This window comes from Anas acuta, chromosome 1 (assembly GCF_963932015.1).
Source record: "Anas acuta chromosome 1, bAnaAcu1.1, whole genome shotgun sequence".
Classification (NCBI taxonomy): Eukaryota; Metazoa; Chordata; class Aves; order Anseriformes; family Anatidae; genus Anas; species Anas acuta.
The window spans coordinates 63360889-63388830 of record NC_088979.1 but is presented as its reverse complement, the minus strand read 5'-3'; the positions used below and the strand labels follow the sequence as shown (position 1 = coordinate 63388830).

Here is a 27942-nt window from a genome sequence, read left to right as displayed (position 1 = left end):
GGGGCCACGGCTCCCGATGGGGGCGGGGCCCAACCCCCCTAAGGGGGCGGGGCTCCCGTGCCGGGCCTATAAAATGAGGGGAGGGGGCGCGCGCGCCGCCTCACGTGGCCTGCGGGGAGGGGGGATGACGAAGGCGGAAGCGGCGGCGGGGAGGATGTAGCGGCGGCCCTCGCGCACAGCCGGCTCCGACATGGAGGTAACGGGGGGGGGGGGGGGGGAGCGCGCGCCGCTTCCCGCGCATGGCGCGCGGCCGTTATCCCTGAGGGGAGTGGGGGGGGGGGGGGTCGCCATTTCGTGATGTGGGGGTGAGAGGGTCGTGAGGGGTTGTGTGCCTCACAGCCGCCCCTGTGCGTACGGCGGCGGGGAGGTGAAGCGCCACGGGTGGGGTCGGTTGTTGGATAAGCAATGGGTTGTGTTTTCTTGCGTGAGGCGTAGTGCTGGGTCTGTGCCTGTAAACAAGAAGGGCATCGAGGGCCTGGAGCACAGGTCCTGTGAGGAGCGGCTGAGGGAGCGGGGGGTGTTTCTCCTGTAGAAGAAGAGGCTGAGGGGAGACCTCATTGCTCTCTGCAGCTGCCTGAGGGGAAGCTGTGGGCAACTGGGGTCGGCCTCTTCTCACAGGTAACCAGTGATAGGACCAGAGGGAATGGCCTCAGGTTGCCCCAGGGGAGGTTCAGGCTGGCAATGAGGAGCCATTTCTGCTCAGAGAGAGCAGCCAGGCACTGGGACGGGTTGCCCAGGGAGGTGGTGGAGTCACCGTCCCTGGGGGTGTGCAAGGAGAGGTTGGGCCTGGTGCCTGGGGACATGGTTTAGTGGGTGATACTGGTGGTAGGGGATGGTGGGACCAGGTGATCTTGGAGGGCTTTCCAACCTGAGTGATTCTGTGATAAAAATAACAAGATCATCTGATCCTGCAATAGTATGGAGAGAGGTGTGCTGTCATTTTTCTTAAGCAGTACATTCATTGCGTTATCCATAATTATACTGTGCAAGTATACTGCTTGCACAGAGGTTAACTAATAGGAATGCTGAAATATTAAGAATGTCAATGTTGACATAGCTCCGTGTACCGTGAAGTCTGAAACACAAAAAAGTTTGCTTTTGCTTCCGCAAAAAGCTCTAGACCATGTGAGAGTCCAGGCTCTCCAGAGAGAGATAACTAAACTGTCTTTGTCCTTGGTCCGTACTTGAACTCCTATTTCTAATTAGTCTTTCGTGTTACTTCTCTCAGATATTCTCTCAAAAATTGTTAGTCAGTCATTATCTGTTTCCAGTTTATTCTTTCCCTGGTTGCCATTACAAGGGTTTCTTCATGAGAATAAAGAGTAGCAAAATAAAAGTGAAGGATGTGGGTGTGTGTATACACACCCTCCCCCTCTCTGTGTCACACATAAATGCATGCCCACACACACACGGAGCCTTTTCAAATATCTTGTCAGGCCAAAGCTTCTAGTGTTAAGTATATTATGTTTAAAGAATGTATGTTTAAAGAAAACAAGAACATAGTTGAAGAGTACAATTTGTTCAGAAGTTGTCAAAGTTCGATTTAACTGCTGCTTCTCTACAAGCTTTTTTGGTTTGTACATTTTTAGTAACAAGATAGTGAGATACACTATTTTAACTGCCAGTAAATTAAATGATTTTTCACTAGAGTGACAGCTCTAGATGTCATTTAAGTATCTAAGCCATAAGATCATACTGATTTAGTTTTCAATTCTGCTGTTCTGTTGCATTAATCACAATAGAGCTCTCAATTTTTCCTCCATTATCCTACTGATCCTACAAATACTGTCTATTTTTTTGAGTTCTCACTATACCAAGTTACTCTCCATGTTTGTAGACTTTCATTTGATTCCTTTGGTAGTGTACACTTTAAAAAAAAAGTTCAGTTCTCCCATCTTACCTCTATTTTGTTGTAGGTACAAGATGGTGGGCAAGAGATGGTGGCTTCCGCTGTCACACCGGGGTCGGGCAAATCAAAGGTAATCAGACCTCACAAATCTGGTGTATTTGGCTAGCAGTGATTGAGAGGGTAGCAGCTTAGCATGCTAGCTGTGAATAATAGGAAGGTATAAAGGTATTTTTAAACAACTTCATGTCTTCTAGGTGTTTAAAAAAATGATATGTGAATGCTAAGCTAAGGCATTTTAGAATGCATGAAACAAAAATTATGTTACTGGTATGTTTACTTTCTGTCATAATAACCAATAAAATATTAAATAGCATCTAGCTCTAATAGCAGTCTGTTTCATAATGTATGTAGGCTTCTTTGCATATGTTAGAAGTAAATTAAACAATGTTGATGTTAGGTACGTGTGCTGTGGTTAAAACACTGTTCAATTTGTTACTCCAAACACCTAAGCCAGTCTACTGAAATATAACCCTTCCTAGCAGAGTTCTCCTTTCTAGCTGATGCTGCACCTGAAATGATAGAACTGGATAACACAGCTTCTGTAATTTGGCCTGTTATTGTCCTTAATGAGTGTGCTAAGGCTTTCTCATCCTAAAATTTCACTCCTTAAAAGTTGGATGCTAAGATGCCCTGTTTTCTGTTTACTTCTGGGCTAGAGGAGTCAGTTTCTCTAATAAGTACTTTTTTTCTTTTTTTTTTTTACAGCTGGACACATTGCCCAAAGAAGATCTCATCAAGTTTGCCAAAAAGCAAATGATGCTTCTGCAGAAAGTGAAGTCAAGATGTACAGGTACTTGACTGGAGAGAGAATAATTTCTACCTTAATGCTTGGTACTATCTGACTTTTCCTAATTTCACTTTATGTTTTCGAGGTAGATTTAAATTCTAGGCTTTTCCTTTTTTTCTCCTTCCTGTGATTTCCTTATTTTTGTTGGAGTATAAGGGCTCAAGTCCCTAGAGTGAGAGGTATGGAAGAAAAAGCAGCACTGCTTTTGTCAAATATTAAATTAACTTAATCGTGTGTGTAACATGATGGAACAGTGTAGAAGTGGGGTTTGCTACACTATATATATCCTGCTACAGGTATCTGTTCCACATACCTGTAGCAGGATAGCCTTTAAGAAAGCAGAGGGGGGGACATCTCTATTAGTTTTTTCATAATTAGTCCTGTTGAGGAGTGCAGTGGCTTCTTTAGAAATGTTAGCTATTCTGTATTTGATCATTTGCTTCTTTGGACAAGAAATCATAAAATACAGAAAATGAAATTTTGTGTTAATACCTAAAAGTATCCCGAGTATGTCTGTGCTCCCATGTGTTCTCCCCCTCCTCTCTGTTGTCCCTTTTCCTATAGTGGCTCCCTGCTTGGACTAGTGTCACCTCCCCTTCTTTGGGGTTACAGTCATGCTGGCTGCTGGTAACTGCCCAGCAAAACAGTAAGGATGGGGATGAGCTATACTGGGTGTTTCTTCAGTGGGGTTATTTGAGATCTTTTTCTCCAACCTGCTGCCTATTTTTAGAGGGCTAGTAGGAAATGAACGTCTTGTCTCTGTCTTAAATTGGCCATGAAATAGAAGGTAAGACAATTGTCATGGTTTTGTTTGTTGTCTCTCCACCCAAACAAGGAAGCTTTGTTTCCTCAGGAAATCAGGCCAAACATTAGCACCAGAGAAATAGCACTGAATGCTTGTTCTTTCTGTTAGCCCTTTGTATCACTTGGCAACAAAAATTGATGGGGTAAGACTCCTCTGACTTAAATAGAGTGATGTTACGTTTTGGATTTATTAGAAATTAGATACTGTGATAAAGCATCAATTCCTGCTTGATATGAAAGTTCTGTATTGCTTTTTACTGTTTTGTTTAGAACTAGAGAAAGAAATTGAAGAACTCAAATCTAAAGCAGCTTCTGGAGGAGCTGATGACATTATTCAGGTAAGAATCCATAATGGGTTTCTGATGTATTGCATAATATTAGCTGAAATAGATCTACAGAAATGACTTGTGATATGTAGTGAACAGCTGTAGAATTGTTACTCAAATCTGTGATTAATTTTCAGGAATTCAGGATGCTTCCTAAAATCTTTTTTCCTCCTTACTGTGTATCTCTACTTTGCTTTTCAGGAAACAGTTTTTTGAGGAAAAAAAATGTATAGAATAATAATTTCCCCAGTAAGACTTTGTCCTTGTGTAATAGGTTAGGAAGGCTTTTGTTTATCTCAGAATGACTGCTGTAGAAAGACTTCTAAATGGCTGAAGTCTTTTGAGACAGTCATTTCATAAGATCAGAAATGCAGAATTAAAGTTGCATGTCACAAGAAATACTTTAGGGAAAATGTAATGAATTATTTTAGTGCCAAGAACATCTGTCTCAAAGTAAGGGTTATAGGCAGCACATCCAAGTGAAAATTGGCAGTGAGGAGGACTTCATCAACTGGGGAAATATTTTTAATAATTTGGATTGAGATTTCCCTTCTACAGAAGGGAAGCTTTTTTCCTCCTCTTCCTACATGGTAGTAAAAATAAATCAGCTCAGCACAACTAAGATTTTGAACAAAACCTATCAAGCGACATCATTGTTCTAGTCTTCCTGTTCTGTATCTGTTCCATTTGGAAAAAAAAAAAAAACTTTTAAGATCAGGCTGGTCTACTTAATTGACAACAGCAAAAAAAAAAAAATTCTGACCAATATGCAACTTCTTACTGCTTTGCAAAAATCATTCAGGCTTCTGTTGTTAAGGAACCCTTTTTCCAATAATTTCTTTCTTTTTAAATTAGGCTCTCACAGAAAGACTGGATGTTGTGCTTCTGGAAAAAGCTGAAAGTCAGCAGCAGTGTGTAGCTCTGAAAAAAGAAAATATTCAAAGAAAACAAGAAGCAGAGGTACTGAAATGAATAAAGCATTACTAAAATGTTTCAGAATGATTTTTTTCTTGCTTTTGTTCGTGTGCTTCATTTCTATTTTAATTTTTCTTCGCTGACCTGTGTTCTGTTACACCTTAAAAGATCTAAAGGTGGCTTATGTAATTTAGAGGCTACAGAGAACAGATACTTCAGTGTTTTCATTGGACTGACAATAAATGTAAAATCTGTGTATGTACTGGTTAGACCCACAATTGTTCAAAAGTAATTCAGTCTGTGCTTCAGTAGCCTAGATATGCAATGCCTCCAAATCAACTGTCTTCTTAGGGTAAATAGGAGATTTTAAATTCTGATATTCTTAGGAAGCAGCCTGTCACCTAAATCATGTCAATAATCTCAGTTAATAATAAAGTGAAAACTCAGTCACATGGAATTGATGAATGGTTTTATATTCTAGCTTCTTCAATATGATGTTATAGAGGTAATTTGATCTTTAATACATGATCACAGTAGCTGCTTTCCAAGGAGGCAAACATGATCTAAGACTTAATTCTCGTTTTTCGTTCTGTAAACAATTTTGTATTCTCTGCGGAGTCTTCTGAATTGAGTTGTTCCAACATAGCTGGTTGTTCAGAAACCATAGCAATTTTTAAAACTAAGGACTCCTAAATCTTCTAGTTTGTTATTATAAACAGTTTATTTAGAATTTATGTGCTAAATTATCAGCATTTGATGACTTGTCTGTTTGTTTAGGCTGCAGTGGCCAAGACAGAAGAACTGCAGAAGCAACTGGAGCAATCAAATACAGACTCTCTGGAAGAAATAAAAGCTCTGAAGAATGAATTAGTAAATGCACAATCCAAATACGATGATGATGTAACAAAGCTGAAAATAGAATTAGAAGAACAAGTGAAAAAACAAACGGAGTTGGTGGAACAGCTTGAATGTCACAATAATAATCAAGAAGAAGTTAAAAGATTACAAGACAATGTCCAAGAAATTAAATCTACTTATGAGGAGCAAATTTTGTGTTTGACCAAGCAGTTGGAAACTGTGAATGATGACAAAACCAAAGAAATTGCAAGTCTGCAAGAAACTATTAAAAGCAATTCTCAATGTTACCATAATGAAATCTTCAGTCTGAATGAAGAGCTTAAAAAATTAAAAATTGCCCATCAAGAAGAGGTATCAGAGTTGATGCATCGCATTGAAATATCTTCTAAAGAAAATGAAGAAAAGCAAAATCACATAAATCAGTTACAGCACAGTTTGGTAGAGAAGGACTTAAAAACAGAGAAAAATGTGAAAGATGAAGCGTATGCTTCCACTGACCAGCAAGAACATGACTTGGAGCAGCTAAAAGCAGTAAATAAAAATAGTGAGAACAAGACAAATCTTGCAGATATGCAAGAAGAACCTTGCATAGAAGCCAAAATGGAAGAAAAGATTAGACACTTGGAGCATAGTTTAGAAGATCTCCAATCTCAACATGCCATTTTAAAAGATGAGCTAACTTATATGAGCAATGTTAAACTAAAACTGGAAGAGGAAATCCGCCGCATAAAGGATGAGTATTTTCATGAGAGAGAAGACTTGGAATTTAAGATAAATGAACTGCAGCTTACTAAGGAAGATTATTGTTGTGTAATTGAAAAGCTAAAATTGGAGCTTCAAACAGCAAGACACCAATGTGAAGCCACAGCAGAAGAGCATAAATTAGAAATTAAGACTTTGAAGGAGCAACATGAGAGAGAAATTTCTGAAGTAAATAAAACTTTATTATCTAGTTCTGAAAAAGAAAAGATGGAATTAGTTTTTGAAATGCAGGAACTTAAAGAACAGCTTGAAAGGCTAACTCAAGAAAAGGAAGAAGCATTGTTCAATTATGATACCCTGAGAGAAACACTGGAAACACTACAGACTGAGCTAGGAGAATCTGCTGGAAAGATCAGCAAGGAATTTGAATCAATGAGACAACAGCAAGCTTCTGATGTCAGTGAACTACAGCAGAAACTCCGGGCTGCTTTCAATGAGAAGGATGTTCTTCTTGAAACTGTGAATCGTCTCAAGGCAGAAATAGAAAAAATGTCATCTGATCAACTAGAGATAGAGGAACTTAAACATAAAGTTGTTAGTCTTCAGGAGGAGAATGGCACAATAGCAAGCTGCGTCCACCAAAAAGAGGTTGCTATCAAAGAACTGGAAGAAAAGATCGTATCCCTTTCTGATCAAAACAAGGATATTTTAAATGAAGTCAAGTGTTTGGGTGAAGAGAGAGAAACCCTTCAGGAGAGGTGCAAGCAAGAAGAAGGAAAAATTCAGGAACTTCAGCAAGAAATATATGTTGTTAACAAGGACAATAGTGACCTGAAGAAAAAGCTGGAGGAATTAACAGAGAAACTGAATGAAACTTTAACTGCAAAGAATGAAAATGCTGAACTGCTAATGCAACTGGAAAAGCAGGTTGACTCTCTGGTGGGTGAAAGAGATAACCTTTCATCTGAAATGTATACTCTTCGTGAGGAAAATGAGAAAATCGTTCAGGAAAAAGGTGACTTAAGTAAAAAGCTGGAAGAGATTACATCTGAGAAAGATGGTTGGTTGAAAGAACAGTCTGAAAACTTAGAAAAGAAACTACAGATGATGACTGCAGAGAAAGACCATATTTCATCATTACTTGAAAGTGAACGAGCACACAGCTCCCTTGTAAGAGCTCAGATACACCACATCCTTGAGCAAGTGGGGTCCAGCATTTCAGATTCTGATGAGGACTGTGATTTTCTCAGCTTACTACAAATAGCAAATGAATGCTTGGCAAAAATGAAGGAAGAGCAGTGCCTTGCTCTACAGAATGAGGAGAAAGCTCTTCATCTGCAGAGGGAAGTTGAGAGACTACAAGAAGAAAATGCAGCTCAGTATACAGAACATAGATCCTTGATTGAGGACTTTGAGAAAGAAAAAGGTCTTTGGAGAGAAGAATTAGAAGGAATGTTGTCTGAAAAAGAAGCCCTTCAACATGATATCCAGGAGCTGAAGAATGCTGGTGAAAAAACAACAATTGAAAATCAAGAGCTTTTAGCGAAGATTGAAGAAATATCTGGAAAACTTGCTTTTTATGAAAGTCAAATGCAAGAACAGCAAAAAGAATCCAAAAACGAAGATGACTTAAAGTTCGTTCTGGAACAAAAGGAAACTGAACTTAGAAATGTGAAAGACGAACTGAGTTCTCTAAAGGTTATATTTTGTTATTGAAGTATACAGACTAAACCTCTAAAGTCTTCAGAATTAAGGTTCAAAAAATACTTTCATTCTCTTTGTTTTTTTTTTCCTTGGCCTCAAAGTGAGTTTCCCTTCTCGGAAGCGTGTGTTTCTGAGTTGCCTAGCACCTCAGATTCCCTTCCCTCCCCTCAATTTAAAAAAAAGTCAAACAGCAACAAAAATCCTAATGCTGTTTTGATGAAATGTGCTTGTATTTGAAAATGTTTTCCTATTGGTTTTGCCAAAAGTGATCATTTAACTAGATGGACTAACTGGCCTAATTTTTCACCTTTTTCTGTGGCTCCATCTCAAACAAAACTACTTGATCTGCATTACCTACTCCTACTTCAGGTCGTGGGTATTGATGGTTATGTAAAACTGACAGCTGGTCAGTCAGCATTAATGGTACTCCATTTTTTGTCCTCGAATAGGATGGAAAACAGCTGTTAAAATGTTGGAATGTTTTTCTATCAACATAATTTTGCTTTTCAGTTAACAGGCTAGTTACCAAGCTAATATGAAATTGCACATGCAGACTTTCTTGATAATAATGCAGATGCAGTCCAGCTTGTAGCTGGAACTGCTAGTGGCTTGTTGAAAAACAGATATCACAGAGAAACTTCTTGTAATACTTCTCATATCTTTGTTTATAATACAGAATGTAATGGAGACATTGACAGAGAAAAATGATCAACAGTCTTCAGTAGCAGAGCTTCAGGAAAAAATCGGTATCTTGCTTGCTGTTGTCTTCTATGTAAACAGTTTTGTGTTTTTTTTTTTGTATTCTTAAACTTGGAGTTTTTCTTTCTCTGCATAGTTGTCCTTTATTTCCTCTACACCAAGGAAGATGGGGAAGTAGGTACCAATGCTAATTCCTACGGCATTCCTCTTGTTGGGCATTCAAAGTAACATTAGCAATTTTGTCTGTTTTCATTTGATATTTCTTTTTTCTTCCTAAGTACATTTAACTGTAAACAGTGTACTAGATTTCATCTTTAATACAGATAATACTTGTCAATAGGAATCCCTAAGGCTACCAAGAAAAGAGGAAAGCAACACTTTGCTGAAGCTACTGTTGCCTTGTTGCAGTCATCCCAACACAATAGAAAGAAAATTATTCTAAGTTGTTACAATTATATGCAGAAGTACACAGAAACATGGCTTTTACTGTAAACTGTAATGGAAGCCTTTGAAACAGGGAAGGCTTACCTGTGAGGCTGGATGTTCTAGCTTCAGAGTGAAATGAAGGGCTTAGCAGGATGAAATCTTTGAATACCTGCAACATGTTAGGTTTTGTTTTGTTTCAAACTAGTATTTGTGTTCTAATTGAATTTTGTTTCTTGGGGGGAGGAGAAGCAAGTTTATTTACTTTCTTGTTTATTTTAGGAAGGCTGGAAAAAGAATCTGCAGAAAAAGGAGAGAAGCTAAATAAAATCAAGATGGTTGCTGTGAAAGCAAAGAAAGAATTGGATGCCAGCAGAAAAGAGGTACTCTGACCACTTCTTAGTACAAAAAGCGTTCTGCTTGTAGGGTTCTGTTTTAATGACATATGCTTCTTTGTAATAAGATGCAATTGCTGAGGGAAGAATTGGAGTCGGTTCAATCAGAAAAAGATCAGCTGTCTGCTTCAATGAAAGATGTCATTCAAGGAGCTGAAAGCTATAAGGTAGGAAGAAAACTGTATCTACAAAAGATGGTTAATTGTCAGAAAAATACTTTGCTTTTGAGTCCTAGCCTGGATATACGTTATTTACGTGCACAAGTATGTTTGGTAAAAGAAATTATGCCAGTGCAGTTAAGTACCCCAATCAAGAAATGTAAGGTTCTAGTAACAGAATCATGTATCTACTGTCAGAAGAAAACAAGGCAATTCTTTTCTCCTGGGTAGTATTCTTAAATGGACCTTTAAATCTGGCATTGTGTGTCAAACACTGTTGCTGAGGCAAATCTGTTCTTATGAATTTTTTAAGTATATAAAATAGGGGATAATGTAGAAATCCTTAAGTGATAAAGTTAACAACTCCCTGGGAGCAAGTCCTTCTGGAGCACATCTCTGGGCACCTGAAAGAGAAGCAGGTGGCTGGGGATGGTAAGCATGGATTTATCGAGAGTAAATCATGTCTGACTAATCCAAGCCAGATTGCTTGCAGTGATAGAGCACCTGGAGTTGTGGATGAGAGGAGAGTAGTGAATGTCACTTAGCTTGACGTTAGGAAGGCCTTTAACACCATCTCTCTCAATACTCCTGTACAAGTTAAGATGTTATGGTCTAGAAGGACAGATTTTTTTAAAAAAAGCAGGTGCTTTTTTTTTTTAAAAAAAAAAAGGCTATACAGTGAACATTTTTGCCTTGAAGACAGTCGAGCTTTGGAACAGGTTGTGCAGGGATGTAGTGTCATCTCCCATACTTGTAGTCAGGTCCTCGGAAAAGCCTGACTGGACAAAGCTCTGAATAACTTGGTTTCATCTCACTGCTGACCCTGCTTCACTCCAGAGATTGAACATAGACCTCCTGAGGTCTCTTCCAACCTGAATTATTCTAGTTTCATGAACTGAAATTCATGAACGGAAAATGACTTCTCCCGATTTCTCTTGTAATGAAACTACAGCTGTAGTTTCATTTTGATGCTTCTGATGTGGCAGTAAAGCACCTCCAATGCTGAAATATTGGGAGGATAAGTGTCTAGGGTTTAGCATGCGCTAAAGACAAGCGATGTATATTGTAGAAACTGAAGTTTGTGTGTGTTTGTGTTAAGAATCTTTTGATGGAATATGATAAACAAGGAGAAGAGCTGGATTCTGAAAAAGCCAGAGCGATTAATCTTGAACGTCAGCTAGATGACCTCACAAGACAGCTACAGGTGTCATCCCAGCAGGTCAGTTCTGTGTTTGTGTCTGGGCTAAGTTTTGTTTGTGTGACTGGTTATGAAATTATGTATTACTACCAAAGTGTGTTATGGATAGTTACTTGAAATTCATTTTTTTCTCAGCATCGGGTGCTTATCTGGACTGTGAAAAAGTTAAGGATGTCCAGAGTGACTGGGCTTTTTAATAGGAAGGTCAGCTCACAAAAAAGAGCAGGTGTCCAGCTCTCTCTTCAGTTAGAGACACAACTCTGTCGTATGTACCAAATACAAAAACAAGTATTGGACTTAGGCTATTTCTGATTTCACACCTACGCTTCTCATGAAGCACAGTAACCTTAGTGTTAAATTTTTTCAGTTCCTTAGACAAAATATGCCTGTTGCTTAACCAATCGAATGTTTAAACATACGGAATTAACTGTGGTGAGGTATTTTTGGATCTTCTACAGAATTAGACTTTAGGATGCATTGTGGAGTACTGTAGTGACATTCAAAAGTCTAAGATGGGATTACACATCTGTGAGACATTCTGCAATGCTAACTGAAATGGGCTTGGGATTTAGGATTTAAACTCTCAGGGCACATAACTACACTGAAGATTGACCTAGGCCACTCTTATAAACAGAAGCTAGCAGTGAATACCATAAGAAAAAAAAAATCACAAATAGCATATACTCCGATTATAATAAATTGAAAAATAACTTCTGCATAAAGTATTTTGTAAATAAAAACACTGTTCAGGCAATTGTCAGCTTATTTCACCTATAATTCATTCATACTGCATTCTTAATTTGCATGATAGAGACTGAGATAAAAATATTGAAGATGTCAAAAATACTGCTGCTAATCATTGCAGCAGTAGCCCAGACACAGGAAGAGTTCTTTCTATGTGCTGATGTGATCTCATTGAAGGGTTGGTGGTGCTGAAGCTAAATGTTTTAGGGGGGATTAATGGGATGGTGATTCAATTATAAATACAACTGCACTTGCTGTGGGGTGATTGAGTATTTGAATCTTGCGTATTACTGTAGGAAACAATTCTTGCAGAGAGCCAAAAGGTGTTTTTCAAATTTGTTACAACTGTCATACAGAAAGCTGGGCACAGGGACTCTGAATAATATAACCAAGTTGTGCTGGTGACTTTAATTTAGCCTGTTTCTTAATCTGGTTTAAAGCAATTAAGGTGGATGAGACTTCCTACTATCATTGGTAGGAGTGCTGATTGTATGACAAATGGATGAAAATCAGTGTGCCTGGTCTGTTTTTGTTTAAGTATGGATAGTATCTTATTAATCAGTCACATGCCGATTCAGCTTATCTTCCTGCTACCATCATTTTAGCATGATCAGTTACATTCTGCTAATGAAGATCTACTGGCTCGTGTCGAAACATTGCAATGTAATACTAAGCTGCTGGAAGCTCAGATACTGGAGCTACAAAAAGTCAAGGCAAAAGCTGAAAAAGAACTGGAAGGAGAAAGGCTTCTAAAAGAACAGAAAGCAAAGGTAATACTACGTGCAGATGGGGAATGGATTTGAAGCATTACTGTCGGTGAATGTGACTTCTGGAAGAGTTTTTATAAATTGTGCTTATTTTAGAACAAGTTCCATGCTTTCTCTTGTTACTTCACTTGGTCTTCTTTTGAAGGCTTAGTGTGTTCATTAAAAGAACTTTGCAGTACTATCACTTAGAGTTAATTGGAGATGCTAACGAAATGTGAACAACATCTTATAGCCTTACCAAGTTTTCTTTGGTTCCCAGTGACTTCCTGAATAATCTTATCTTTGTGTAACTGTAGAGAGTGTGTCTGGTTGTAAACTTGTGTACTCATCTGACATCTAGTTTGAAATTGGACTGCATAATCGAAAAGTATTTAAATTTCAGGAACATAGTGGCGCTCTCCGAGAATTGGAGGAGCTTCAGACGCAACTACAGAAGGAAAAGAAGCATCTGCAGAAGACTATTCAAGAATTAGAGCTGGCCAAAAAGGTACAGTTATTACTGTTGTTTGTGTTAGTACTTGACAGACTACCAACGATTTTGGTCCTTCTTGCTGTGTTTAATGTCTCCCGTTTTGTTCTGAGGACTTTAATCCTAAGGTATGCAAAAGGAAAAACATCAGGATTTTTACCCATTTTTCTTTGCAGAGCTGATGTGTGTACTTTTTGAGGAGGTATTTGGCAGGGGAGAGCGAGGGTTGTTCTTAGCCTGGGTAAGCATTTTATCATGACTAGAAAGGAATAGAATTCAGGTGTTTGGAGTACTTGTATAGTGCACTATTCAGAAGTCACCCTTGCAAGGAGCGAAGATGGTATACACCGATAGCTGCAAAATACATACTGCTTAAAACTGTTGAAATTGTCAACAGATTCTTTAAAGCTTTTGGTTCTTATTCAAAAACAAATTATTTGCTGAGGATATGGAAACCTGATGGGTGGGTATTGTTTGTGGGTATCGATAGTTATAAAGACTTTTTGTTAAAAGATCAAACAACTATATTTCTCATTTATTTTGGCGTGGGTAAGGAAGGAATTCTTGGCAGCTGAGGCAGATTTTTAAGTTTGTATCTTCTTTGTATGTAACTTGCAGGATGCTCAAAAGAGTACACTGATGGATATGGAAATAGCTGATTATGAAAGGCTAGTAAAAGAGCTTAATCAGAAGATTGCCGATAAAGACAGTAGAATAGAAGATCTTGAGCAGGAGACAAGGATTCAGAAACAGAAACAAGAGACCTTACAGGAAGAAATAAGTGAGTAAAATATAAACAGTAGGTATGGCACAATTAGTAGTAATGGTTAAAAAAAAAAATTCGGATATGTCCTAAGTTGATGAGTATGAGTAAGATTTTGAGGGAACACTAAGCAGTTACATAGTTGAAAATACTTTCTAGAAAGTAAACTTTACTAGGTCTTCAGTTGCTTGATCTAGTATTCAGCAAATGAAAAACTAAATAGCATGACTGACAAATGGTTTCTTACCTAATTAACGAAATCATTACTTCTGAAAGTGATTGGCAGTGATTTTCAGGCTGACATACCACAATTACAAAGCTTTACTAGTTAACATGTGGTTAAAAACTTTGGTTTCTTCCTATCCTTAAGTGGAACTCTCCAAACAGTTTCATTTGTAAGAAGGTCTTGATACAGAAATGATACAATAAACAAATAACTTAACAGTTCTTACAAAATCTGTCAGAACTTGCTTAAATATTTTCCAATAGTTTTAAGGAAATAGAGGAGGAAATATAGTATGCTATACTCTTAGCATGTAACTGCTGTTTTCTGCACTAGAGTCACTTCAGTCAAGTATGCAACAAGATGAGGAAAGAAATGCCAAGATAAAACAACTCCTGGTGAAAACCAAAAAAGAACTGGCTGATTCAAAACAAGCTGTAAGTCCAGCAGTTAATGACTGCATACTTCCATTTTTAAACTGGCTTTTAAATAATGGTCTTGTTGCTGAATTACAAAGTGGTTTGTTGTTTTAATTAACCAGATACTTCTATCATGCAGGAAAATGATCATCTAATGTTGCAGGCATCGTTGAAAGGGGAACTGGAAGCCAGTCAGCAACAAGTGGAATCCTTTAAGGCAAGACATTTCAATTCTTTGTTAGTGTAATAAAGTTATGTTAGTATTTCTTATATAAGCAATACAGATGTGATTTGTTGTGGGCAGATGGAATATAAGCTGAAGAAGGAAAGTGTTTTTTATTACCTAGTTACTGGTTCTGTTTCTTGAATGATTTTGTTTGCTGCTTTTCCCAAATATTTTCCCTGTGATGTTGTCTAAACAGGTTTACCCCTTCTTGCTCCTCTTTTCTCTTTTCCCCGGAACAGAGAACCGAATAACTTTGAAGCTTTTAACTGGGATAAATCTTAAAATAACTGAGTATGGGAGCTGCTCAGTATAAAAAACAAAAATGTGACAGCAGAAACTTGTGTTGTTCATCTGTGTGAATTCTCTTAGAATATCATGAATAGTAGCATGGAAGTTTCTCATTCTTACATGCTGTCACCACACCCGCCACTATAGTTTTCAGTTTTCTCTTTAAAAAATGCTATATTTTAAGTATATTATAACTTATGTCTATTTGTCCTATTTTTATTGGATTTTAATTTTTATATTCACCAATTCTGGGCAGGGTTTACTGTAATACAATACGATGTGCTCTGTGGCACACCCTCTTGAAAAGGGAAGAAAAATGTCATACTAGAGACTGAGTTTTCAACTTGCCTTTTCAGATTCAAGTGTCTGTATTAACATCAGAAAAGCATAAAGTCCAGGAACAGTTACGAACTTCTGCAGAGCAACACCAGCGTACACTGAGTGCTTACCAGCAAAAAATTGCAACTTTGCAAGAAGAATGCAGAGCAGCCCAGGTACTGTCATAGAAGTTATGTCATAGACTTTAGAAAGGAGACTGAATTTGCTTCTCTAAAAATACTTGCAGGTCTTTGGTCTGTCAAGAATTGGGAAATTCTTTGGGAAAATCTCAGTGCTTTTTGTATTTGAGCGATGGTAGTGGATAAGCCAGTCTGTCCTGGTTGTCCTGCACCATTTGTGGTGGAATGTCTGGACTGCAGTCTTGTTTCCAGTAGGAAAAACCTTATAGCAGTGGTATGTCAGAATTCATTTAAGATGGGCAGAAAGTATACACATTGGGGAGAAAAGAGAAGTAATCACCTCTTTCTTTAAAGAAAAGGGGGGGGGAAGAGTATCATTTGCTTATAAAAACAGTAACATAGTTTTAAAACTATGTTACTTTTAACCACTTTAAAAGAAAAATCAATGAAGTGTATTCACAAGCACCTTTTAATATGCTGCTGTATGAGCAGCTTCTTAATTGGCAGCTAAGTTACGTGTGGAGTTGACAGTAATGCTGAGGTTTTATTTCTATTTTTTGGCTGTATGATACAGTGTTAGATGTGCCTGGAATTTACTTCTGTTTTTTGCATTAGAAACAGGCAGGCTCAGTAGCAGTGTTATGTTCCAGCTGTACTTACACAGACTAGTGTGCTGATCCACAGCTTGTTTTGTATGATAGATGCCAGTCCTACAGATAAGTAACATGAGTGCCTTCCAAAAAACATCTCGATTTTAGAAGGTGAACTGAAATGGACTAACTATGTCGTTAGTCCTACAAGAGGCCTGCCTGAATTCCACTGGTAGATGTGGATCACTGTGGAAATTAGAAAACTTTAGTCATCGCAGGGATGACTGGACATGTAAGCGTCCTTAAAAGCCAAGAATGAAAACCTACAACTGTATTTTCGTAGAAAATAGCACGAGTACTTGTTCACATGGGAATAACTCTTGCCTGTATACTATACAATAAAGGATGAAGCATTATGTTGTGATGCAATTTTCTGTCCAGTGTCTCAGCTGTGTATCAGCTCAGTTCAGAAGAGCAGACAAACTAATTACCCTTACAAGCAACTATATCATATCTTACACTATATATTATCCCTTCAAGGCTGACCTAACTTCTCAATTATGTGTAGTTTCCAAGCTTATTAGACATTTGACACTTAGCATAGAAAGGAAAACTAGACCCTCTTTTTTTTCTTCCTTTCATCTTTGCTTTGTTTTCCTTTAAATCTGTTTGATAGACCCTTTAACATGTGAATATCTCCTGAATGTAATTCTTGGGTTTTGTAAATATTCTTCCCTTTCTTGAAGACTCAGATTTTGAATAATTTTAATATCAGAATATATATAAATACGTAATATATAAATATATTAATAGTATATAAATATTGAATCAGAATATAAATAAATAATTTTGAATATCAGTAGCTTCTTGTTCTTAAGTTTCAAGATTGATAATATCATTCAATTAAGATCTAAAGAAAAACACAATCTGTTGCAATACACCTGTTTTAATTATCCATTCAGAAGAAAATGCTGCTGGTGGTTCATTTTACTTTTTTTTTCAGCACAAGATGCATTTCATTTTAGAGCACATAGGTGAGCGTAGGCAATCGCATGACTTACTAAGAACTTATCTTCTGTCATAGGCTGAACAGGAATCTGTTACATCTGAATTTGAGAGCTACAAAGTTCGTGTTCACAATGTTCTAAAACAGCAAAAGAATAAATCTGCTTCTCAGACAGAAACTGAGGGAGCCAAACAAGAAAGGTAAAACCAAAACTTTTGTGTACAGAAGAATACTGGTACTTGAATTATTGTGCTAATGACTGACCAAAAAGTGGGGAAAAAAGTGTGTATAGAAATAGAGCTATTTAACTCTTAACTTTTTTAACTTTGACTTTCTAACTGGCTCTCCCTATCTGAACAGAAAAAAGATCATCAATTTTTGAACCATGTCTCAGCTCTCAGTAGTACTATGCTAGTTTCTAATCCCTTGATTCATCTGTAATGTATTTATTCTCCAGGTTACCTGCTTTTTCAGTTGGGAGGAAATATATAGTACTAAAAAGATTTTCATGGTTCTCATAAGCAGAAATTGACCAGTGTCACTTCTGTAAATTTGAAATGTTTTCTCTGATGTAAAGCATTGAAGCAATGCACCAACTAAGAAGTTAACACCAGATTGATACTGCTCATCTGAGCTGACTTTGATCCTTTTTCAGGAAGGAATGGTTTACTGTAGGTGAAGCTCTGGCTGCCAATGCAGTCATCAATTCCAGCAGATTTAGGCTGTTGTCTTATCAGCTATTATATATGGAAAGACTTGAAAAAAATTACACTGCATAAAGTTCCCTGGAGATCATTTAAATATAGTTGTGAGCCATGTAAATTCAGGTTCACTTCAGAATGTGTATGAATCTCATTGAAAATAGATCTGTTTCTGTAAGTTATTTTTAGATCCTGTTGATGTCTGACCTTGGAGACAGACTGGGTGTTTTTGTATAAGATGTTGTAAGTTGTTTCTGACATGGATCTTAAAACAGCACATAAAATTGCTGCTGACAATCCACCAGAGGGAGACTTGTGTTTTGTTAGAGGACTTGGTCTTTTTTGGTTGTATGGTGTGTTTGTTTAATGCATCTACTTCTTTGAAGCAAGAAAACTGCAAGAGTTGCATTTCTGTCTCCTGTTCAAGAAGCTCATGAAGGAGGGTCACTTATTGAAGTGGACAAGTAATAATAAACAGACAATTTTCAAAGGAATGATTTACAAGTATTAACTCCAGGGGTTAATGGGATATGCAATTCATGAAATAATGGAAGTAACAATATGTAAATATGTAAAAAGACTTACTCCTACTGGTATATCTGATTTTGATAAATTCTCTTGGTCAGAAATATATCTTATTTGGATTGATGCTGCTTTCTACTCCTTTGCCAGTCTCCTAGGAAGTGGTTGGAGATTACTGTCCACTTTATTCAGTCTCACTGAATTGATATGCATTTACTAAGCAAACAGCCCTCTTCTACTTTTAAGTAGAAGTTCTTTCTTGTGTCTGCATGCCACATATTATTCTTCTCTCTTGTTCCTTCAAACTGGATTGAAGCAGAAAGTGGTAGCAGTCACACCTTCCTACCACAGAAGGTACATTCCCAGCAGTTCAGATGGGATGTGATAAACCAGTTTGCACCTATATTAAAACATGATCAGAACTTTCCTAATCACTTCTGCTGTAGTCACATTCTAAGATGATTATGGTCAGAGTGCTGTAGTGATTTCAAATATGGAATAAACTAATTCAGATCAGCTACATTAAATGCTGTGCATATAATATAGGTTCTGAGATAATATAACTTTCTAAACATACCTTTTCTTTTTTTTCCCCCTTGCAGAGAACAGTTGGAAATGGTGATAGATCAACTTAAAGTTAAGCTACAAGATGTTCAGCATAATTTACAGCTAAATACAGCTGATTTCCAGGCGTTGCAGTCTGAACATGACACCCTGCTGGAAAGACACAATAAGATGCTTCAAGAGACAGTTGCAAAAGAGGCAGAACTCCGTGAAAAGTAGGGTCTGCTGATGACTAGATACACTTTGTGCAAACCTAAAGGACTGGGCAGGCAGCTGGCTTCAAACAATACTTCTGAAAGAAAGGGTGTAGCTGTAGAGAAAGTTAAAGGAATTTTCAAAAGGATAGTTTGCTACTTTTTGTCAGCATTAGAGGTTTCAGCAGTGAAAATGAAGCAGTAGCTGATGAGAATGAGATCTTTGCAAGTTTTCTACTCATTAAATGCCAGATCTTAAAAATTAACATTTTTTTAAGCATGTTGAATTTGCTGACTATTTGCTGAGTCCAAAGCTCAACACTACATTTCTGTTTGACTGCTCAGCTACGTTTTATGCATTTGTTTCTTACTGGAAAAATACTGTGGTTAAATGCCAACTATTTCCATAGGAATTTCCATGATAAAATATCCACCACGAAGTGCCTTCCTTATGGAAAGTACTTTTTCCAAGTCCCTATTTACCACAATCTTTCTTCCAAAATGTAAGGAGTCTGTTTAATGTGCATTGCTTCTTGAGAAATGACATGAGGACCTACTTGAGCTCTCAAATGTCTTTCTGTGCCTTCTCTTTATTTTTAGGGTTCAAAAAACTCACATGAGATACTCATTAGAAGTTACAGCTTAGGCTTAGGAATTCTTGACTTTGTCTTTATCTTTGTACTGTTTTGTGTTCCTGATAGCCATGTGATGATTCATTGTAATCAGCTGAATTATATCGTTTTGCATTTCTCTGGAAACCAGCTATACCACAGTAGGTTTCTTTTGTACCCAGAAAGACTAGCTCTTCGCTTCTCTGGCTGAATTTAAGTTTGTATGCTTATAAGGGCAAGTCCTATGCTTAGTCATTCCATACATGCACTCGTTTAATTGCTTGTGACAATTTTGTCTTGCTTGTGGAGTGCTGCCAAATTGAGTACAATTGATGCAAAAAATGCTGACATTTCTTTCCAAGAATGGTTATTCTACCCACTTTTTCACTGAGTTCTGAAGATTAAAAAAAACTTATCATAGAAATGTATGTTTTCAGAAGTTCTGTATGAGTGTTTGGTAAATGTTAAAAGAAATACAAAGTAAATGACATGCCTTGCATGAGGATATAAATAGTTGTGTTGCAATTTTAGAGTTGAATTTAAGCTTAAAAAAAACTTTACATGTAAAAAACAAGTATTTTGGTGTTTGTTCCTCACATTTTGTGTGTATGCTGTTCTCAGGCTCTGCACGATACAATCTGAGAACATGGTCATGAAAACAGAGCATACCCAGGCTTTGAGTCAGCTGACAGCCCAGAATGAAGCTCTCCGGAACAATTTCAGAGATCAAGTCAGGAATCTGCAAGAAGAGCACAGGAAGACAGTAGAGACACTTCAGCAGCAACTCTCCAGGGTAGAAGCTCAGCTCTTCCAGCTCAAGAGTGAACCAAGCACTAGAGGTAACTTCTGGTCATAAAACCAGGTTTTCCTGGGTTACACACTTCTGGGGCATTACTTATATTTTCTGTACTTGAGTGTGTACCTGTAACAAAGCTATAGTGTGTGGTTCTACAATGCAGCAGAAACTTACTATGGAAAACTTGCAGTGAGCCATATCAGTTCACTGATTCTGAGTAAAGAACAAGTTATTACTCTACCTTCAAAATAAATATCACTTGTTTTATGCAGCTTGTATATTGAGACAGATGGAGGGAAATCACTTTGTAAATATTTGGTGCTCTCCCTATCAGTTTGTCTCAGGTTTTAGAGAGGTTAGTGGACTTCTGCCTCCAGAATGAGGGGTATAGCTGCAGAAAAGCATATTGAAAGGTGTTTTAACAATATTTATTTGTATACTTGCTTTTTGACCCCATTTCTAATTTAAAACTTTACTCTGTTCAAGCTCAAGCACTATTTTTTATCTGTGCAGTTACTAATTCAGATGTAGTCAGGTATTTGTCAGGAAGCAGTAACAACTTAAGAAGTTGGTCTTTCCATATGTGATTTACCTGTAGTGCAGTAACTGATTGTACTGAAGCAGCACAATAGCACACAAAGTATTAAAACTAATTTACACCACCCACAGGACTACTTGAAAGAAAAGCTAATACTGTTTTGCATTAAAAACATTTGGCATTCTTGTCATAGCTACAACATATTCAAGGATGTTGCATTAAGGTTTCATAGTCACTGAAGTGAACACTGCTAATCAAGTTTGGATTTAGAAACTGGCTTTGACTGAAATGGTCATTTTGAGGTGAAAGGCTGTATTTTCTGTTTAAAATGTCATGCTTGTATCTGGCTTTTAAGGCTGTACTTTATGTACTGCTTTCTAATCCAAGACTGGTGCGCTTGTGAAATAACCCAACCAATTTCATTTTGATGACAATCATCAGTAAGTATCTTTCAGGTCCAGCTGTTTCAAATCCAGCAACAAAGAACTCAAGAGAACGGCGAAACATTGACCTCCCTGTTCTTGACGTGCATGCTGTAGCCAGGGAAGAGGGAGAGGGTATGGAAACTACAGACACAGAGTCTGTGTCTTCTGCTGGCACTTACATTCCATCCTTGGAACAGCTTCTGAACTCCCCAGAAACAAAGCCTGGTAGGTTGAACGCATGGTTTTTGGAAGCATTTGCCTGTGTAAGCTGCAGAAATTTGCACCCTCAAAATACACAAAAATACTTTGTTCTCAGGCTCATAGGTGCAATACACAAATCTAATTAGTTCCACTCAGTATACCCTGTCCTGAAGTTCTGTATGAGTCTTTTCCTTCAGTAAAGATTAACAACAAAAACTTGTGACAGTATTTAGCAATTTAAAGACTGTATCTGTAACTTTCTAAAGGGAAAAAAGATGGTTGAATAAATCAGAATAGTTCAGCACTGTGTTCTGGACTAGTATTTGCTTGAGACAATTAAGTGAAATAACTCTCCTTAATGAAAAGATAAACTATGTGTTCATCTTTATCAGAACAGGAATTCATATCATTTTCAGGAAAATGAAAGCCAGAGTGAAGAACAGTAGAAAATAAAAGAGTAGAAAAAGTAGAAGAATAAATGGTAGCATCTAGTTGTGTTTTGAAAAGTCTACTGAATACCGTATGGAGAAATGTTGAAAAATCTCCATATATGGGTGGGAAACAAGGGCTAAATTAAAACCATATATCTTGATGTACTTAGAGCTGATTTGTTGGTCCTCTTCTAAGAAATTTATGTATACAAAAATAGCTTGCAAAATGAGCATGCACCAGCAGAAGTGATGGCTATTAATTTGGCAGCTTGAATTTGCATGGATTTCATTTCCTGTGTTAATGAAGTCCTAATGTTAAGTTAGCCTAAAGTAGGCGCAAATGCCTTTTCCTTCTTTCTCAGTTTTCTTTTCCAATTCATTGCAGAACCATCTCAGTGGCAAACAGAGCTCAGCAAGGATGAACTGATTCAAAAATTAAACACAACAACGAAGAGTGCTGATCACTTGAATGAATTACTTCGTGAATCAGAAGCAACCAATGCGATCCTAATGGAACAAATAAAGGTTAGCAGATGTGCAGTGAATGTGGGGACAGCTCTAATTTCTATGGTCTATTTTGTAGACCAAATGTTTAACACCAAACATCTTTCAGAAAATCCCAGTCTATGGAAATTCAGTGATGCAAAACTTAATTTTGGGAAGGGCTTTATTCCACAAAAGAAATTAGTGCTTCTAAAGTGAACTTTTTTATTTTCCAGTTTCTCTTATTTGGGATGGAGGGGAAGTTTTAAAAAAAAAAGTCAGATTTTAGAAGTTTAGTGTCTAGTAAAGTGCCTTTACTGTTTTTTTTTGTTTTTGTTTTTTAGCTAAAAACACTAAATTCTGAGGAAAACATTCGTTTTTCTTCCTGTAATCCCTTTCCAACTGTCCTAAGTTAAAACAAGATATATGCATCTCTCTAAACATATTAATAGAATCTGGTTTGATTTGATTGTACCTCCTGGAATTTTTCTAAAAACATTTTTAAAGTTAATGTAAATGTAACTTTTCTTAACTAAATGTAACACTTCTTTTATAAATGATTTTTGTAACACAATTTTGTTAACCCTCTGATCCAGGTTTTCTAACTTTTCAACTCTTTACCACTGAAATTGAATAGTATCTCATAATTATGGAATATATTTTACTAGAATAATTACTTCTGATCAATAAAAACTTATTTCTGGACAAAATTATCACCTGTTCAAGCTTCATTGGGTTGTTGTCCAGAACGTTGCTATGCACACATCATCCTTTCTGAAGCAAGCTGAATAATTTGCATTTTAGCTCTTCAAAATACTATTGTTCAATTGTTTTTCTGTGACGCAAACAATATTGTGTGGTCTTTTTCCTCATGTGCAGCTTCTTAAGAGTGAAATAAGAAGACTGGAACGAAATCAGGAGAGAGAAAAGTCTGTAGCTAATCTGGAATATCTGAAGAACGTTCTGTTGCAGTTTATATTTCTAAAATCGGGAAGTGAGAGAGAGAGGCTGCTGCCAGTAATAGACACCATGTTGCAGCTCAGTCCTGAAGAAAAAGGAAAGCTGGTTGCAATTGCCCAAGGTAAGTGAGATTCAAAACATTGTCACCAAAAAAAAAAAAAAAATGGAACTGAAGGCAACTGGAATTCTGTGCTGTCTTTTATGTAGACCTTTGGGGAAAAACAAAGTTTAGCAGCAAGTTTAGTAGCATAATGCCTGTGAGTTAAAATAAAGTCATGCTAGTCTTCTGGGAATCTACTATTCAGTTTTCATAAAATTGAAAACCTGAAAACATAGTTAAATGTATACTTAAATTTTAATTACTTCTGACACACTTTAGAAAGATGATAGTAAGCTATAAAAATGTAATGTGTTCAATATTTTGAGTAGGATTAAAGATTTGTCAAAGTGACCTTAAAAATAGAGGTTCCCATAGGTTAATAGTTTTCTTGGCAGATGTTCTAAAAAGATAATTAAAGTGGTCCTCTAAAGGCAGTACTGCAGACCTAATATTCGTTTCAATAAATCAGCTTTAATTTAAAAAACATCTTCAACTAAGTGTGCCTCTTGTTTAAGAACTGTTGGAACTAGGGAAGGAAGGCAGAAGAGTTAAGCCTTTAAAGAAATTAACCCAAGAGCTGTAATGATATATAACAGAGTATTTGACAAGTAGCCAGAACATTATCTGGTTTGTCCCCTTAAAAATCCTTTTTAAGGTATTGTTTGTATCTTCTCAAAATCAACATGTAGCTTTAGCACATCATTAGCAACTGACATATACTTTATTATTTTAAAATAATTTGTAAATACCGTGTGTATATATGAACACTTAAAACTATTGAACAAAAACACTGAACATGAAAAGTGACATTATAATGCATTCCATGATAATCTCCACATTTGGAAATGTATGACTTCAGTTAAGCCTATAGCATTTCAGTGTTCTGGCACTATGAGCCGGATTTTTCTGAAGATGATAAAGTGGTTATTTTAAGTGCACTTGGTGATTAAATTCCTTGAACACGTTTTTGGCAACATGAAAATAAGTAAATGTTACCTCTTCAGCAAGTTTACAAGGATAGCATTTGAAAACTGACAGAGGGGAGGAGGGTGTCAAGATCAGTTTTCCAAATGATGTAATGTCTAGCACACTAAATTTAGTTCACAGTATGTTTTTCTTCTCCTTCAGGTGAGGAAGAGAGTACCTCAAGGCCCTCTGGCTGGGCTTCATACCTTCACAGCTGGTCAGGACTTCGATGAGACAGTGGAAATACTGAAGCTTTAAACACATTCCACCATTGCAAAACAAAAAAACACAGTTCAGTGCTACAACACCAATGGGTTGTTCTACTTTAAGATTTCTCTGTTTTCAGCTTTTTAGCTTTTTCTAAGGAAGAAGCCTTGGTAGCTCTGAAAGGCTGTTCTGTGCTGTTTGACAGCAGTGTACCTCTTGTTAGAGCTGATGATCAGAAGTGACAAAATTAACTGTAAATTGCTTGCAACAGAATTTGGCAAATCCGTGCCAGGTATTCTGATGTTGATTTAAAACTTGATCTAATAGTAACTGGAATAACTAGATTTCAGATTTAAAGCATTTTGAAGTGTTTACAGTTTTTCACGTTTTTGTCAGCTCACTAATCTATACGGTTCGTGCTATTCTCTGCATGTAGAAATTAAAATAGTTATTTCCTTTCTGGTGATGCTTACAAGGTGTAAGATCACTTGGAAACAGAAGTGGGATTTTCTGTTTTGACTAAATTTTTAGTCTTGGTTATATTTTTCTTACGCAGTAGCTGGAGTGAAGATATGAAGGCAGTGGTCCACAAAATTTAGAAGGTGCCTAAAGCTATATAAAGTGTAATGTCTGGCACATCTGGGGCATGGTACTGTAATGGAGATTAATGGCATCTGTGGAAGTGTTAGGATAGTATTCCAACATCAGCAGTCATAAGTGAGCTGAAGCTTTAGGAGAAAAGGCTTAAGCTATGACTTTGTAACCTGAGGTTCTGTTCAAGACCAGGAAGAAATCTTGTGTTACTGCAGTGATGCCTGTACTTAAAAGGCTACTCATAGTTTTATTGAAGATACTAAAGGAAGAATTATGAGTTCATGTATCAGATTCCTAGTGGTGACTTTGGAGGGAAAAGGACAGATTTCATCAATAGATGCATCTTTTAAATGTCCTGATGATCAAAGATGTTACCTTCTGTCACTTCTGTGTTTGCACACATAGTTTGCACAAATCTTTTGGACAGGTACTTTAATCTCTGTTCCAGGCTCTTCAACAGAATGGTTTTTTTTTTGTTCGTTTCCAAGAAAAATAAATCTCTGAAACAGAAGTATTTCTTCTATTACTAGCACAGCACCTTTTTTTTAAGCTTGTGTCTTTTTTCCCCTTGCTAGTCCATACTGCCTTTCACTATCTTAATTTATTTGTACATTACTGAAGTGCTTACAAGTGCTTTTGTACCCTGCTTACCTTACAACCAGAGTCCTTTAATGTTTTTTTCCACTCGTATGCTCTCTGTGCAGTTTTACAGTGAATCATTCCCTGCTACACATACCAATGCTAAATAGTATTCTTTTCTTTCTGTCCATCTTAATTGAGGCCCTGAGGAAATGATGCTTATTCCTTTTAATATTGCTTTGTTCAGGGCTGAAATGTATTTGCATATAAGAACAGAAAGTCAGCATGTACTGTGAACAAACTGTTCGGTAACTGAGCTTTTAGATTTTTTTACTTGTATATATTTCAGTGCACAACTGGCATATCCAACATACTTCATTTAGGTATTTTAATTTCTTTCCATACTCTTGAGTACCATTTTTTATTTTTTCTTCTATTATATGCTCTAACTGGAATCTTTATGGTTTGTGCTACCAGTGAAAACATCCTGTTTCAGGTCACAAAACTGAAAACTGACAGCATAGGGCATCTGCAGTTTGTAAATGTAGATTGCAAGCACGAAGCCATATTTGCTGTTTTTTGAAATGATAACCATACCCTCAACATCTGTGATTTGCTCCAGATCTCGTTTGTTTAATTCTAACTCCCATTTGCAGCTGAACTTGGTTAATGTCACTCAAAAGAATGCTAGAACAGAGCGAGGGGAGGTTTCAAATATGCATAAAAATATGTGCAAGTCATTCTCCTGCTGTGACTTGAACAATGGAAGCACATGAGCAAAGGGGTACAAATTCTTTTCATTTGGTTCAAACTTTGTTTGCAGCTGATCTGGTTTAGTCTTTTCTTCATGATGCCTGCTCAACTGTCTATGGAAAGCTGTGACAAGTTCCTTTTTAAATGCCTATGTCAGAACTGAAGATTATTTATCGTTGTAAACTGTGAATAAATGTATGCAAGTAACATATCACTGGCTGTACTAAGTACCAGTTGCTTATTGACTTTTCAGGTCTGAGTTGCATGCTCACTGATTTTAGTAAAATTCAAGTATTATACTGATGAATGTAGTGGACACCTCTTGCATCGCTATATATATTTTTTGTACAATGGAAGATTAAAGTCTTAATATAAAACTATTTTAATAACTACTACTAAACTGTGTTTGAATGCTAAGACTGCTAGAATTTAACCTTTGTGGCAATAAACTCTGCAAACAAATATATCAAGGTTTAATATGCGCTTGTGTTAAGTGGCATAGAAGACTGTGGACTAGAAGCAGAATTATTTTGCATAATGAAGTTCTTCTGTCATGTATTTGTAATGTACAGCATTGCTTTTTGAAAGCAAATCACAGCTATGCTTGAAAGTTGTAACTACTGCTGCTGCTTGACGTCCTGTGGTGCTCTTTGTTGGAAGAGCACTGTGCTGGCTTTGCTTTCTGGTTCTATTTTTTTCCTTTCTTCACAGTGTCATAGTTGTTACGGTGTTTTCCAGAAAGTGTAATCCCTACCCAAGGACTTTGAGCTTCAGACCAGATTTTACTCTTATCTGCCTGCTTTCAGCCCTAGCTTCCCAACAGCAGGGCACAGCTTAATAAAAGAGACCCTACTGTCACTATGCAGAGTGATTCTGAGTTCAGACATTGTAGGCCCTGTGGCCCTATTTTAACTATTTATGTGGGCTTTGACTTAGAAGTGGGTTATATATGTGCCTTGTGTTCCACTTTCTACAGAACAGAGGCCCATCAGTGCAAGCAAAACATCTTCCAGTTGGAAGACCAGAAGCTGAAAGACTTAAGTGTAGATATGACCAGTTGGGTTTGGGGTTCAATAAGGGCCAGAGGGAACCCACATTAGAAGTGGTTCAGGGGAGAGTGGAGTTGTGTCTTCCTTTCCTGACCCACCTCTGCCTTCCCCAGTGCATGACAGAAGAATTTAAATCCTCCTTCCTGCATCTCCCTGCATCCTTCTGCTTTGGAATCAAGTATCCTGAAATTGTTGGGAGGAAAATACTTTAAAACTGTCATGAGTGGCTTCACCTGGTGCACCACTTCTTCCTTAACTCGTTGTTCTGCTACTGTGAAAATGTCTCCCAAAAGAGCCTTCCAAATAGCAGTTAACACCCCCAAGCTGAAACCAAATGTATAAAGAGATAAAAAGGTGTTGTAGTAATTTCAGAATTACTAGGGCTGTGATGCCCTTTTCATGTGGCCATCACTTCAATAAAATTCACCTTTACGTAA

At 37.2% G+C, this 27942-nt stretch overlaps 1 protein-coding gene across 2 annotated transcripts; it reads left to right on the top strand.

Moving 5' to 3' along the window:
* The first annotated feature begins 63 nt into the window (after positions 1 to 63).
* GCC2 (GRIP and coiled-coil domain containing 2) lies at positions 64 to 27942 on the top strand. 2 transcript variants are annotated; one of them, XM_068679492.1, is made up of 23 exons: positions 64 to 196; positions 1917 to 1979; positions 2615 to 2699; positions 3771 to 3838; positions 4682 to 4786; positions 5519 to 7999; positions 8682 to 8751; positions 9410 to 9510; positions 9591 to 9689; positions 10780 to 10899; positions 12228 to 12392; positions 12772 to 12876; positions 13477 to 13639; positions 14181 to 14281; positions 14403 to 14480; positions 15134 to 15271; positions 16910 to 17031; positions 18657 to 18833; positions 20045 to 20262; positions 21219 to 21407; positions 22200 to 22339; positions 23177 to 23378; positions 24486 to 27942. In XM_068679492.1, exons 1-23 carry the CDS (start codon positions 191 to 193, stop codon positions 24554 to 24556), a joined length of 5067 nt encoding a protein of 1688 aa, XP_068535593.1. In that variant the 5' UTR covers positions 64 to 190; the 3' UTR covers positions 24557 to 27942. The 2 variants fall into 2 exon arrangements, with proteins under 2 accessions (XP_068535593.1, XP_068535590.1); XM_068679489.1 differs by having other exon boundaries at positions 21213 to 21407.